General features: G+C 45.3%; 1 protein-coding gene across 2 annotated transcripts in view; it reads left to right on the forward strand.

The window, feature by feature from the left end:
* The window catches only part of ATRN (attractin), a 144,754-nt gene that overhangs the window by 111,651 nt on the left and 17,590 nt on the right, over positions 1-15,513 (forward strand). The window contains exons 26-27 of one of the 2 annotated variants that reach the window (XM_035323503.1): positions 1,600-1,678; positions 2,654-3,679. In XM_035323503.1, the coding sequence (XP_035179394.1) occupies positions 1,600-1,678; positions 2,654-2,842 (268 nt within the window). In that variant the 3' untranslated portion in view covers positions 2,843-3,679. Of the gene's footprint in view, positions 1-1,599; positions 1,679-2,653; positions 3,680-15,513 lie in introns of those variants that run through there. The other variant, XM_035323502.1, reaches the window with a different exon arrangement.

Raw genomic sequence — 15,513 nt, forward strand, 5'->3', positions numbered from 1 at the left:
AATTTCACATAGTATATGATAGGAAGACGTACCTCTGTATGTATCCAAGCCTGAAAAGATAAAATCACAGTGCCTACTGGCTGCCCCGTGAGCGCTCGGTGCCTGATCACACGCAGTTTTCATAATATATAGGCTACGGATAATGATATGTAATCAGGAACAGGCCCTCCTTTCTCATCTCAGGGAACAGCTCTTGCTGTCTGTCCTTTTTTAGTGATTAATAACACTGCCAAGCCCTTGCACTGCTCTCTGCTAAAGAATTGGCCGTCGGAGAGCGGGACTCCTGGTTGCTCGAAGGACAAGGCGCGCGGTCCCTTGTAGCTCATCTAAGGCAAACGCTTTGGAAAAGAAGGAGTGAAAATGGAAATGGTGGGATGAGATACCATCAGTCGTCATGGGTTGTGGTCTTTCAATCAAGGGCACGTCCAGGGGAGGTCATTGGGGTTACATGGGTATGGGAGAGCACGCTGGAGAGCACGGTGTTGTTTGGAAATAGGAGATTTGGGGATCTGGGAATGGGATGGATGCTTGGAAGCAAAGCTTTGTTTTTTGTTGAAGGCAGGGAGCATTGAGTGGTCTTCTGGCTGCAGCAGCCCTTCCTATGTGGCTGTCATCTCCGCTGGGAGCCCCAGAAGGGTGAGAGCTGAACCTCGCCGAAATGCACGGCGGTTCCTGGTCAACAGAAATCCCCCTTCAGACACTCAGAGCACAGTGGCTGGCATAAATGGTGCACTTGAGAAAATAAGTCATCCGTTCTAGTTAATCTTCCTATCAGCACACTCTCAAGTATACATAAAGAGCATGAGGAAGAGACTTCTGGAGACTTTGTCTCTTTCCCATCAGCGCGGTACTTGAGAAGAGAGGCTTTTTGCTGGGGTACAGCAATACAAAAGGATAAATTTTAATCTTAGCCTGTGTGCCTTGAAGTTGCTTGTTAAGTATTCAGTCCGATAAGATCATAATTGTCAATAGTAGGTTTTTATTATTATGATAACTGCTTTTTGTTAAATCTGCTTTTTTGCATTTTCCCTAGAAGTTGATAAACCTATTCATCCTTTTGTTCCTCTTTAGATTTAAGCAAAGCAATACAGATTTGGGGAAATCAAGAAATGCCTATAGTTCTGCAAGAGCCAGTTAAAAAGAATCCAACTACTATACACCTTATCTTATTTTTGTAATTTTGAAATGGAAAAAAAAAAATCAATTTTCTCTGCCTCTTTCAAGGCTTTTCTTTTGTTGGGTTATCCTCTCACTTTAAATATTGCCAAAGATAGTAAATACTGGCTCTTCCAAAGCGATTAAATCTTTCTGCCTTACTGTTCCGATTCCCTAGTGAAAATTGGTGGATGTCGTATAAGGAGGTCAAATAGGTAACTTTGGATCAATGTTTCTCTAAAAATAGATGTACATCGTTCCTCACCAGGTGTCATGAGCACTGAACTGTGCAAAGCATTTTGCACTGCTGTATTATCTTTCATCAAAGTACCTCTCAGTATTATGTGAACTTTTAGTCTAGTTTTTTTGATTTGCCAGTTTTGCAGCTGCCGTTATGTTATGAACAAGGACAATAAGATATTTATTTTCTTTTCTCCTTTGCAGTTGCTTCCTGTCTTTGCTCCTGGTGGCAGCTGTGGTTTGGAAGATTAAACAGAGTTGCTGGGCATCACGAAGAAGAGAGGTTAAAATGACAAATTTGAATGCTATCTCTTAAATGGCTTTGTTATAGTTCTCTTGTATTTTTTTGTATATGCATAGTATTAACCTTCAGTTAAGGATAAGCTCCACTAATCACTAAATGCTTCTGTTTGGGCATTGATAATAGTGTACTTTCTATTACAGTTTCAGTGACAAATGATTCTATTTCCTGATGATGCAATTTCACAGGATCACAGAATCACATTCCTATGGAGCACAAAAAATAGGGGTGAATACCGTGTGTTCCCAGAACTCAGGTTCTAGACAGTATAAGTACAAAACCACAGCAAATTAGGAGACTATTTAGGTCCGTTTTCAAAGAGGAAATACCTGTTGCATTGCTAACCATATTAGTTCACGCATTCTTCTTCTCACCTAGCTGTGGACCTAACTTTCTTGTGTTCTCGTGGCATATAAAACATTCATGCTATAACCCACCCCAAATATTGTTCTTCCTTATTCATTCCTGGTGCATTTGGTGATTTTGTTTTTCACTACCATTTTTCCTCCTTCTCAGCTGAAGCTGTCATTGCACATCACACCCCGAGCACTCAGGGTGATAAAGATAGGACAGGCAACAAGTTATGGCTCAGTAACGTAAAGAATGTGTCCTTCTTTCTCATTTTTTAAGCACAAATTCAGAAATGAATAGTAGAGTGAGCCGTGTTTGTAGAGAAGCAAGTCCTGTGTGCTGCAAGGCCGATAACCGGACCACATTCCTGGGGTTTTCATGCTGTGGCTGGCACTGAAACCATGTAAGGCAGAGCCCTGTATCATGTGCAAATAAAGCCAAGGTTAGGCTGGGCTGAGCATGGCTGGGATTATTTTTAGCTTTGCCTTGTGCTGTTTCCTTGTATGCAAAATGAGAGCAGCCAGGCTTTATTCAAGTGAGTCCATGTGCGATTTCTAAATGTAGTTGTCTGTACTTTATCACCCAAGATGGGTTACCTTTCCCAAGGGGAGAAACACAACATACCCCCAAATCCAAAAGCAAGGAGGGAAATCTTCCCATTGCCATAACTTTACCTCCCAGCCGATCTGCTGGGATGAAGCCCTTGGCAGCTGCAAGCACCCCTCTGCACAACTGTTCTATTCAAGGGCGTTTTGTTCGTACAGAGTAGTTGATCAAGAAGATTCTGGGGATTAATTTCTATAGAAATGAAGTCCTGTGCAAGTGCCCGTTTCTTGCATATCTTCAAAAATCTGTATCTGCTTTTACTTTCCAGTGCAATGTTGGGAATAGCATAAAATAACTCAGCCTGTGGATCTTGTTTCTTGTAAGAAAGCAGGATGATGTCTGATAACTCTTCTCCCCTTCTTGCTCTTTCTGCTTCAGATCATTTTGCTCTTACTAGTGAACTAAAATGCATAATCTAACCAGTGTTTTCAAACAGATAACCCTTCATCTTGGAAATAATCTAAGTCTTCGAGGCTTTTTGTATTCTCTGAAGGCAGATAAATTCTGGCTACCACGGCTATTATTTCCTTTCTCACTCTTGGCAAGGAACTAAGATGGAGTCAGCATAATGTTTCCTGCTGGCTCCTGAGGTTAAATGTTATCAAGGAACATATAAGAAAAATAGACTGAGAAATAAATACTGTGCTTTTGAGCTCAGTTAAGATATTTTAGCAGTGGCCTAAATGAAAAATTTCTCTATAAATTACATTGAGCCTGATACATCTTTTAAGAAAAAAACCCAGTGCTAACAGGGAACTGGCATGTTCTAGTTTATTTAAACTCAGTTTACATCTGTGGCTATCGAAGAGGCAGCTCACCAGTATGTTCTTTTCCTGGCAGATTCCTGTCTGGCACCATTATCTGTCTTGCTCCTTCTTTACATCCAGTCAATCTATCCTGCAGTTTGTAGGTCTCCCTTCTGGCGTTCCTCTGTTGTTGGAAGTAGTTGTAAACTTGAGGAAACTTTTAAATTTTTACCATGCCATCGATTAAAGAAAATAATAAAGACTGTCTCCAGAACTGAAAGTCTGCTCAAAAGATCTCTGACTTTTTGGTAGTATCTGAGATGATTTTATGGCTCACGGTGTTCTTTTAACACGGACTTTCAATAAATCCCATCAAGGCTCCCTTTAAACATTAGTAGTTAAAATAACAATGAACAGCAGTTAGCTACACTGCAAGTTTTAAGTGTACACAAGTTTGCCGCTCTGTTCTAAGGATGGTCTTGAAGCATGTGATTTTTAGGTTTGCCATTTCTCCTTCATTTGGAAGTGCCTGCTTTCCTTGTTCTTCCGTTTCCCTTTACAGGAGCCTTGGGTTACGGAGTTTGCAGACTGGCATGGGGAAAACAAATTTTCAGAGAATCATTGAATGGCTTGGGTTGGAAGGGACCTTAAAGACCATCCGGGTCCAACCCACTCCCAGCAGCCCAGGCTGCTCCCAGCCCCATCCAGCCTGGCCTTGGGCACTGCCAGGGATGGGGCAGCCTGAGCAGAGCCTTCATAACAAAGAATTTCTTCCTAACAGATTATCTAAGGGGTTGCCCTTTATGTGAGGGAGCAATCAGAGTGTACCCAGCTCCACCTGGGGGAGGGTGAAGGACAAGTGGAGAGCTTGTGGGTGAGAATTAAGGGGTGGGCTGGTATGGGGGACACTGTTGTGGGGGTGTACTACAACAGGTCACCAGATCAGGAGGAGGAGGTCGATGAGGCCTTCTACAAGCAGCTGGTAATAGCCTCAAGATCACGGGCACTGGTTCTCATGGGGGACTTCAATTATCCAGACATCTGCTGGGTAAGCAACTCGGCCAGGCACGCACAGTCCAAACAGTTCCTACAGTTCATTGAAGACAATTTTCTGACGCAGATGGTGGAGGAGCCGACGAGGCGGGGATGCTTCTGGACCTTTTCCTTACCAACGGGGATGGCCTTGTTAGGGATGTGAAGGTTGGGGGCAGCTTGGGATGCAGCGACCATGAGACGGTGGAGTTCAAGATGGAACTTGGTGGAAGAAGTTAGGCTAAAAGCAGGATTGCTACCCCGGACTTCTGAAGAGCCAACTTTGACCTCTTCTGGGACATGCTTGGGGGTATCTCATGGACTAGGTTGCTAGAAGGCAAGGGTGCTTGTGAGAGCTGGGCTACATTTAAACAGCATTTCTTCCAAGCTCAGGATTGGTGCATCCTTAAGAGTAGGAAATCGGGGAAGGGGGGCAGGAAACCTGCGTGGATGAGCAAGGAGTTCATCGATAAGATCAAAAGGAAGAGGAAGGTCTATGAAATGTGGAAAAAGGGGCTGTCCTCTTGGGAGGAGTATAGAGGTGTTGTCAGGGCCTGCAGGGATACGACGAGGAAGGCTGAAGCCCACCTAGAGATGAGGCTTGCAAAAGAGATAAAGGATAATAATAAGGTTTTTTTTTTTAAGTATGTAAACAGTAAAAGGAAGACTAGGGATAATGTGGGTCCTTTGCTGAACAATGGGGGTGTCCTGGTAATGGGAGACGCCGAGAAGGCAGAGATACTGAATGCTTTCTTTGCTTCAGTCTTTGCTTCAAGGACTCCCCCCCAGGACTCCTCAACCCTGGCGGGAGGACAAAGGGTCTGGGAAATGGAGGGCTCCCCCCGGTAGACAAGAGAGTGGTTTGGGAGCGTCTGAGTGGGCTCAACGCACACAAATCCACAGGTCCCGATGAGACCTGGACCGGCTGGAGAGCTGGGCAGGAAGAAACCAAATGAAGTTTAACAAGAGCAAGTGTAGAGTCCACACCTTGCACTTGTTGAACCTCCTTAGGTTCATGTGGGCCCAATTCTCAAGTTTCTCCAGGTCCCTTTGGATGGCATCCCTTCCTTCTGGTGTATCGACTGCACCACTCAGCTTGGTGTCGTCTGCAAACTTGCTGTGGGTGCACTTGATCACATTGTCTATGTCACTGATAAAGATAATAAGCAGTCTGTCCCAGGATGGACCCCGAAGGACTCCGCTCATCACCTGTCGTCTGCACCTGGATATAGAGCCATTGACCACAGCTCCCTTGTCAACTGATGCAGTCACTCCATCATAGAAGGCCACCAGACTGGTCAGCCACGATTTGCCCTTGGTTACGCTCATGGATCACTTCCTTCCCTTGCGTGTGCCTTGACGCTACTTCCAGGAGGATCCATTCCATGATCTTGCCAGGCAGAGGTGAGGCTTGCCGGTCTGTAGTTCCCTGGGTCCTCCTTTCTACCCTTTTTAAAAATGGGGGTGATGTTTCCCTTTTTCCAGTCACCAGGGACTTTACCTGACTTCCAGGACTTTTCAAGTATGATGAAGTGTGGCTGGATGACTCCATCAGCCAGTTCCCTCAAGACCTTGGGATGCATGGCATCGGGCACCACAGACTTGTACCTGTTCAGTTTTGTCGGGTGGTCTTGAACTTACTCTTCTCTTACAGTGGGAGGCACTTGGCTCCCCCAGCTCCTGCCGAGAGGTTCAGGGACTCATTTTGTTTAATTACTTTTTTTCCCCTTCCCTGCATAAAGTGCTGATACAGTTGGAGACCACCTCTTCCACCACCTCCTGCTATGCTTCCAGGTTGTTGTAGAGTGCAATGAGGTCTCCTCGGTTTTCTCTTCTCCAGACTAAGCAGTCCCAGTTCTCCCAGTTGAGCTTCACATGTCCTGTTTTCTAGTCCTTTCACACAAGCTTCATTGCTCTTCTCTCCACACAGTTGAGCGACTCAACGGGGCCCAAAACTGAACCATGGTACTCAAGGTGTGGTCTCAAGAGTGCCACATACAAGGGGAAGGGGACAAGCACTTCCCCAGTCCTGCTGGCCATGCTATTTCTGATAAAAGCCAGGATGTTGTTGGCCTTCTTCACCACCCGGGCACACTGCTGGCTCATGTTCAGCCAGCAATCATGTGCAGCCAGCTCTCATCTGGCACCCTCAGGTCCTTTTCTCCCAGGCCACTTTCCAGCCACTCGTCCCTGAGCCTATACTGCTGCATGGGGTGGTTAGGACCCAAGCTGAATGTGCTTGGACTCGGCCCACCTATGAAGCCCCAGAACCCTCTACAGATCCTTCCAACTCTCAAGCAGATCCACACTCCTGGCCAACTTCATATCATCTGAGAAATCGCTATGTTGCACTTAATTCTCTCATCCAGATCATTGATAGAAACGTGAAACAAAACTGTCCCCGGGATTGAGCCCTGGAAATGCTGCTGGTGACCAGCCCCCAGCTGGACTGAACCCCAATTTCTGTGACTCTATGAGCCTGGCCAGCCAGCAAACAGCACATCTGTCCGAGCCCCATGCAGGACAACACAGTGGGAAACGGCATCAAATGCTGTATTAAAATCCACAAGGACAACATCCTCAGCCTTCCTCTCTTCAATTAAGCTGGTCATCTTGTCGTAGAAGGAGACTGGGCTACTCAGGCAGGACCTGCCCTTCATAAATCCATGCTGGCTGCTTCTGATTGCTCGATTGTTCTGTACGTGCTGCGTGGTGCACTGCAGCCCTGGTAGGAAATAGTTCACCAGTTTTGACTTTATTTTTAGAAGTGGTCAAGTTATGTATACCCGTCTCCCATAGTAATTTTGTGCTGCTTCTCTAATCTTAACCCTAAAGGAAGTAGAATATAATGAAATCTGAAGGTAATTCCCAACTATCAATCACTTCTGCTTCCAATATAAACATCGCTAGTGCCCAACTTCTTATCATAGTGCTGGGTGAAAAGTAGATAACTGAAGCTTAATCCAAGACATATATAGGGCAAAAAAAAAAAAGAGTATTTTGAAAGATGCAGTGGCCAAAATTAGTCCTGCAGTATTGCTTGGAAAATACGCTGGGAGAAGTCGTACAGTTGTCTATGAGGTTAGTGGAACAAGCAGGGAAAATTTATATCAGCATCATTTGGTTGCAACTACATTTGCGTTATTCCCTCCTGAGAAAGCAATGTGCTACAAATCCAGAATCTGCTGCAGGATCTTATAAAATATATAAGATTATCCTTACTTCTTCTTTTTTTTTTATTTATTTATTTTCAGCAGCTAATCCTCTTTGACCAGCTGCTTGCACATGTCAGTGCTGATGTTCCTCAACCTCACGGCTAAAAGGTCTTTTGGGTGGGCAAGCATAGCGTAGCAAATGTCTAGTTCTGGGAAAATGAGTTTGGAGCACTGAGCAAAAGTTCAGGTCTCGGAGAGTATAAAACCTGACCTGAAGTTAAAATGGGAACAAATTGTGTCTTATCAGGCAGGGAGGAGATGGGATAGTAAATTGTGCTCCAGTGAGCACCAAGTTTAAATATCTTCAGACATCTTAAAGAGGGAGAATGGAAATAAAAAGGCAGCTTTTATAGGAGGCTTAGGATGAAGTGAATGACATTAGGAAATAGGGATAGGATACCTTTCTATTTTGTCTCCGGACAATGACATGTTAAACGTATCAAGGTGTTCATAGAGAACAATGCACAAAGTACAAGTGCAGCATTAGAAATTGAACATGCCCATCTGCTGTCTTGAATTTTCCGCCTATTGTTTCATCTTAGCAGCCAAATCTTATTCTCTTCACCCTCGGGCTGTTTTCTGCTCCTCCACTTTGGGCAAGAAAGAGCTCCTGTTAACATTTCCAGCGAAAGGAGCGTGGAGAGCAACTTGGCCAACCCAGCGCAGCTGTCTGCGTGACGGTCAGCTGTGTAGTTCTCCATGCCCCCCTGGGATGTGGTGGGAGCATCAACACCAAGCACACACAGAGACAACTAAATGTAGCTGTCTAGAGCTCAATTCCACCCTTAACGGGCATAAAATGCTCTACATTTTGCCTCATTTCTTGCCAGGACTATCCAGGACTGGATGTTTCTATTCTGTGTGCACTACCCAACATATTCAGGATGGGTTTCGTGTATTGATTTACTGCAGGGATTATCCTTCTTCCTGACCTCATTCCTGAAACTTTTTGCACCCCAAGTGTTTTCAAAGTGTAGCAGTGCTTCTGTTTTCGCTAGCATCCTCTGCTGTAACATCTGTGAACACTGCATGCCATTTAGGCAGACTGATTTCTGTATGCGTTTTCACAGCTAAGACTTTCCAGAGGATGTGCGCTGTGTGTTATTTATTGTCCTGCCTCTGTTGCAGCCTGCTCCCAGCTCTCATCTGTTAGCATTTCATTCATCTCGTGTCTTGCCTTGTAGAGTGTGATTTAAGGTATCCTTTGTCAAAGAAAAGGATTCAGGATTGGAATATTTTCAAACTGTAACTGGAAATCAGGATCTTCATCACTGCCTAGACTTTCTGATATCAGCCCTGTGCTGGAACATAAAAAGGTCAGGCTATAAATATGCCTCCGCTGGGCAGTGGGCCATCACAGGCACTTTGTAGGGCGTGTGAGAAACAAAATGCGCTGGTGATGAACTTTGCCGCTGTATTCATCGAGCTCCCGGCAGCCGTTTGACTTGTGGACCGTCTTGTTCGATAGCACCGACGGTGCTGTTCAGTGTCTGTCAGCTGGGAATAACACATGAACTCGGTGGTGGAGGCTGTAGATGAAACCCAGATTGGAGGAGTGAGGAATCACGACAAGCAGATAACTTCTGCGGAGGTCTAGATTGCGTGGTCAGCACGCTCGGATGTCTTATTACGGCGTCAAATGGAACTCTGTACGCAATATCTCTTTTTCAACTGTTGCAGGAGATTTACTGCCCAGATTATCAGTATCCTGGAAAATAGGCTGAAATGATGGTGGTGGTGGTGGTGATTTAACAGCTGCGTGTAAATCCCCAGTCCCTGCATTTATAAGTAAAGTAATAAACTAAGAGCATACAGTCCGTATTTTCTGTAGCTGGTTGTTAGCGTAGCGTGACCACTCTGGTTTCGGCGATATCCTGGGTGTTGCAGATGGTTTGGAAAAACACTGCAAGATTCATTTGTCATCTGAAAGATAAGTGAGAGACTAAAGTGTCAGAAATTACTCATTCTGTCCAAGGGAAAACATATTGATGATGTGAGTGTCTGTGAAAAAGATCCATGGAAGAATCACAACGGGACGAGGCTCTTCTAAAATATCAGCCGAAGGCACAACACCCAGTATCTGCAACTGGGGCTTGAAAAGTTGAAAGCTGCTTTGTTTTTCTGCTGGCTTTGGTGGCAAGAGTAGCAACGCCAGCCATTTGTTTTGTCTGAAATCAGACCATGAGTGCTGTTGGAAGGATCTTTTCTGGGTCAGTCCAAGTCCATTGGTTGTGGAAGGCACGCGGTGACATTTGGCGGCTCGTACTACCCAGGAGGTCAGATGAAATAAGCGTAACTCTTTCCGCTGCCCCCGAATTTAAAATCTGTGAATGGGGACCAACTCATGGAGCCTGTAGGCTTTTTCCAAAGTACAAGGGCTGAGTGCTCTCTGCAGCGATCTGCGCGTCTTTGGCCACCGACTGAAGGAAATTACAGCTGCCCTGAAGAGAAAAACCAGCCCTAAATATGAATTTTGACAAGAGATTCCGGCTTGGGGGGAATTTGATGGTCTGGCTTCGTTTGAACGTGCTGCTGTCACTCCTGTGCCTAACCCAGCTCGTGGCCGGTTGAACTTGCAGGTGGCCGGTTTGGATGGATTTGTAGGTTTGGATGTCACCGTGTCACGGTGACAATCACAGGCACGACAGCACCCAGCCCAACACTTCTCACGTGGACTCCGTAGGTGTCGCTGCTAGAGAATTCAAAAAAAGAAGCTGGAATTGTTTTTAGGATGTCCTAAGAAGAGCTGGTGGACAGGATTTGGGATGGCGGTGTGATAGTCTAGCCTCAGGAGGGCTTGGCATCATTAAAAACCAAATAGGAAAAAAAAAACACAAACCAATTGTATGTATATCAAATCTCTTGTCGTTTCCGACTCCGAGGTCTGTCTCTGATGATAGGAATCAGTGGTACAGGTATCTAATTTAGCGATTTGGAAAACTCGAGGAGAGAAGCAGTGTTGTGTAATTACGCTGGAAGAGCTCTAGTCAATCAAAGGTGTGCTCTGCTATTGTGTAATTATCTGGTGTTGGTGTATATCCCAGTCTGCACGGACTGTATGCTTTTGGTCTTTTCAGAAGAAATGATATCTTACTCTTATTAAAGGTCAGCTTTTCTGTGCCCTCCTACTGGGCATGATTATGATAAATAACTTACTTATCTTAATCAGCCCTGGATTAAATATGTTCTGTTATTTCAGCATGAGGCAACTTCCCAGCAGCTTTGCTTTCTGGTTTGTTAGAGTTTTGAAGTGTGGAAATGCCTGTTGAGAAGCATTTGAACATTAATTCTCTCCTCCTCTCTCTTTCAACGTAGCCTGCAAAGTCAGTTGCAAAACTAATTAGCTAACATTAATACGTGCACTGCTCTAGGGGCTTAAAAACTTAATTTTCAGTGATGATGGAAGCGTCAAAGAAAATTGTTTGTTTGTTGACTTCCATGGTAGTTAATGTAATTGTAGTTAAACGCTTTAAATCACTTACTTTTGAAACAATGTGGTCCTCTTCGCGGAATATTTATTTCTTACATCTTTTGTGGCTTTCCTGATGCCCCTTTTTATTTTCTAGGTCGTTCCATTGATTTCTCCCCTTTCCCCCAAGGTTACCAAGGAACTGTAACATAAAGCAAAGGTTCCCACAGCGGGGTACATACAAAGTAATGTATTTAAAATAAGCATTACTTCAAAATAATGCATGAGCACCTGGCGGTGCCAACTGCGGAGAAATGCAGCTCTCTCCTGCCGCTGTTGCCACCAGGCTTGGCACCTTCTCCAAAGGCCCTTGGGAACCCCAGGGGGGGGAGATCCCCTTCGAATACGGGCTGTGGGAGCCCACGAGCTGCAGTTTTGGGGGATGTCATTACAGGAGAGCTCTGGGACGGTTTCTCAAGACAAGGTTTTCCGTTAGTCATGCAGCAGTGTCTGCAAATAGGTAGTGAATTTGGGACAAATGGGACAAGCCACTCTCTGAATTCAAATGAAGCCCCAGTTCCTGCATGTTTTGGGTGTCTGTAAAGACAAAAAGCTTGTCTACCAGTACAGCCCATCTGCCCAGAATGCTTTGGAAGGAAGGGAGCACAGTCTGACCCCTGACCTCCACAAAATCACCGTGACTTAGGTTGGCGAGTTACCAGGTCAAAGTTAATGAGCTTTGCTGGGAGAATTTTGTACCCTTCGCTTAAGTACCCTCAGCGTACGCAGCGAGACCTTTTGGTGTTTGATTAGATTGTGTTTTGTACGTTGTGCAGAGCCTTGGAGGGAACGGGTAAGAGGACTGACTCAATCGAGTAACTTTGCAGAACTGATGCAGTTAAAAAGCTTGGTCGGGAAGGAGGTGACAGCCTTGTTCTGCTTCTGTCACCCTCTGTTTAGCCGTGATCGGGAGGTGATGACCAGGGCTGCGAAATCCACGTTGGAGAACGGCACCTTCAGCATCCTCCATTTCAGAGCTGCACCTCTCAGCATGACGCAGGAAAATCCCCAGTATTCCTTTTTTCTGCCCCAAGTCTCCTTTTTCTCCGAAATGTCAAACAACAAGAGTACAAATCCGTTTCTTTCCTTATCTTCTTCATCTGTTCCCTCTCTCCATGATGCTGGAGCTGTTACTTTCTTAAGACTTACTGCTGAGTTGTGAGGTCTCTGGGTTTCAGCCCACTGGACCGTTTTATCTTTGTAATACAGGTATGGTAGTGGTTCAGAACACACCATGTATTTCAGGGTGCCCTGGCTTTTGAAGCTGGCTGTGGACAGCCTGGAGGATATGGCTGCTGATTGTGCTCGTTTGTAACCGAGTGGAGCTTGATGTTTTCCATGGTGGGACAGAAATACGGCAGTCGAGATGCCCGCGGTGCTGCAGGAGGTCGTCATTGCTTTAGCTCTGCAGCACCATCCCAGCTTCATTGCAGCCTGGGAGGTTGTAATATGAATCCTCGAAGGAGGATCTTTAGTCGTACTTGTGTCCATAAGGTAAAGGCACACGCAGCTTGCTCTGCTGAAATGTCTTCAGCAAAAGTGCCTCTGAAACCCAAGCGTTACCCCCTCTGGATGCACTGGGTAGCTGTACTGCTAAAACCAACAAGCTATAGGTACAGAAGGCTCCGAGTTTCAGAAATATTTGAAGGATTAGATCTACAAATCTGGGGGAAAATAAAAAAAAACTATGCAAAAGACTATTGCTCTTTCCTGGATCCCAATTTTAAAGCCACCTCCTTCAGCCACAGGCTGGGGTATTGGTGCCAGACGTTCCTGCTGATACCTCTGCAGCATTTTGTCCTGTGTCCTGAGTCCATCCCGTCTGCTGGAAATAAGTCGCTTCCTTTGCCACGAGATCCTGCTTGCTTCGCCTTTACTCTCCCTTAAACCAAGAGCTCATCTGGGCCCGTTGTTCACTCTGAGCACCCATGGGTTTTTCGTTCTGGAGCTTCCATTTTTTTCCTTTCTCATCTCGGTTGAAAACGGAGATGAAGCTCGTGTAAAAACCCGCCTTTGTTAAAAGTTATAGATGGCTGGTTTGGATAGCTTTTAAAATCCACTCTTTATAAGGAGCAAATAAAATCCAAAACGCGTTCCTCTCTTGTGGAAAACCTGGCATCCTTTCACTCCTGCCAATACCGGAGCCCGATCCTGAAAGGTACCAGAGCCCTGCGCTCATAAAGAGGCTCTGCAGGGGGCAATTGCTGAGATTGATGGTAGCAGGACAGTTATACAGAAACCAGCGACTGCTTTATTACTGTAAATAAAATGTTCAGGCTTCTCCTGTCAGAAAACACAGCACAGGTTATATTAGTCAATTAACCTGGTAACCCGGGTGGCTGTTTTTCTTTTGCATGAGAAGCTGTGCCTGCTGCGCAGAGGGAATGGTTTTCCTGCATCCTCGGGTGCAGCGCTCCCACTTCACCGTGGATTAAGTGTTACTCCGTGGGTATGAACACCAAGGACTACTGGGGTGAAACTCTTCTTTCCGTGAAAAAATCCATGCAGATGAAAGCTGTACAGGTTCTCGTTTTAAGTTTTGTAGTTCCTTCAGTATTAAACGTCCACGGTGTGTTCCCGTACACGCTTTTTAATGTGTTTTTGTTATAAGCCTGTCAAACGTTTTGCTTTTAAGATCCTCTTCAGGCCAAGGTGATTGAAAATATTCCCAGGTTGTCCTATTAATTGTATGATCTAGAAACCAAAGCTTTGCTGGAAGAGCATTCAGGTTAATTATTCTAAAACCCAGAAAGGAAATCATTAGGAATGGTGGTGCGCCAGGTTAGGGGGCGTCTTGACATTACCTGCTGCTGATTTCTAATGACACACTCCACATCTTGGCTGGGGAAGTGCCACGATTTCTCCTTTGCAATGTAACAACACGTTTTAATTAAAATTTTGATACACCAAACAAATATTGAAGGATATATTCTTGCGTAGGTTAAACACGTACAGCGTATGCCTTGGGGGAAACAGTGACATTCTGGTTCCAGAGCAATTATTTCTCAAATTTGTTCGTAATTTTCAGGGAATTGGTTTTGTAACGTGGCTTGTGCTACGCAAGAAAGCGGTGTTAGGGGAAGGATATCCTCCCGGAGGCTTTTGCTGGTTTGGTGACAGCCTGGACCTTTGGTTTTACCAGGTCTGGCCACCGTTGTGCTGAGCAGCAGCTGGCTTTGGGACAGCCCCGAAACGGATGACTTCCCTTCTCCAGTTCAGAAAATGCAAGCAGGAATATTGCTGTCAGCACCGCTTTGCCCATTGCTCGCTCGGAGGCAGCTCAGCTTTCGCAGCCCTGCCCTGGGGTTTTATTTCTTGACGCTGCCGTCGACTCCAATAGGGGTCATGTTGCCAAATTGCACATTTGCCTTAGTAAACTGAACTTCCTTCAAAAGAGCTAATAGCTTTCAGTTCGTAAGTCTCCTGGACATCTTCATCAGGACAGCTTGTTCTTTGGTTTTATAGCTATTAAACAAAGCGCTTTATGATAGCTGAAGGGGACAATTGCAGGAACAACAACCCAGCAATCTGTTTCACACTTGCTTTAGTCTGCAATCTGCTGGTGTGCTTTAAATATTCGAAAACTCCTCGACTCCTCTTACCCGAGTGTGAGGTCCGCACGAGTTTGCTTGCAAAATACTTAGTTCAGCTCCATTTGTGTGAATTTATTGTTTTGTTTTTTTTTTCTTTTCGGTTGTGACGGTATCTACAATCTGCTCTGGTGGGCTTTGCTTCTCTTGGTCTTCCAGAGACCGGCGTCCTCTTCTGCTGTGTGCAATGCGGCATCCGTGGGTCACTGGGGGCACGGCGCCTTTGGTGGTGGTTTCTTTAGTGCTATCAATGATGGGTTAGGGCTCGAAGCATCAAATCAAGCTTGAAGGGGGACTGAGGATGGTGGTAGTATGCAAGGCATTTGGGAGAGCCTCGGTCCACCTTACAAGCAGAATATAACTGGTGCTGCTGCAGCTATGTAGTAATGCTAATTGCATAATGCTGCTAACAACAGGTGGGGTTAGGCATTTTGCTGCACTTAAGGGCAAGGCTGCTGGTTTTTACACGTTATCCAAGGTGTTTCTCTCTACCCTTATTAAAAAGGGGCACTGAGACACATCACACCCATTGCTCCTGGGAATTAGGGTCGTGGCTTCTGCATCCAGTTACTGGTGTGTGTCCACAGCTCGGCTCCAACTGAAATGCTGTTTCCAGCCCTATAGGAAATGCTATTTTTTGTTTTTTTAAAAAAGGGGGGAGCTGCATCACAGTGCTTAAAACCGCTTAAGAGCACAATAAAAGATGTCTCGTGTCGTGAAGGCTTGCAGGGATTTGCCCAGGCAAATGTTTTCTATTGGAATAAAACGTGTTGCAGCAAGGACGTATTTGTCATTTGCTACATTTGCT

This window comes from Oxyura jamaicensis, chromosome 4 (assembly GCF_011077185.1).
Source record: "Oxyura jamaicensis isolate SHBP4307 breed ruddy duck chromosome 4, BPBGC_Ojam_1.0, whole genome shotgun sequence".
NCBI classification, from domain to species: Eukaryota; Metazoa; Chordata; class Aves; order Anseriformes; family Anatidae; genus Oxyura; species Oxyura jamaicensis.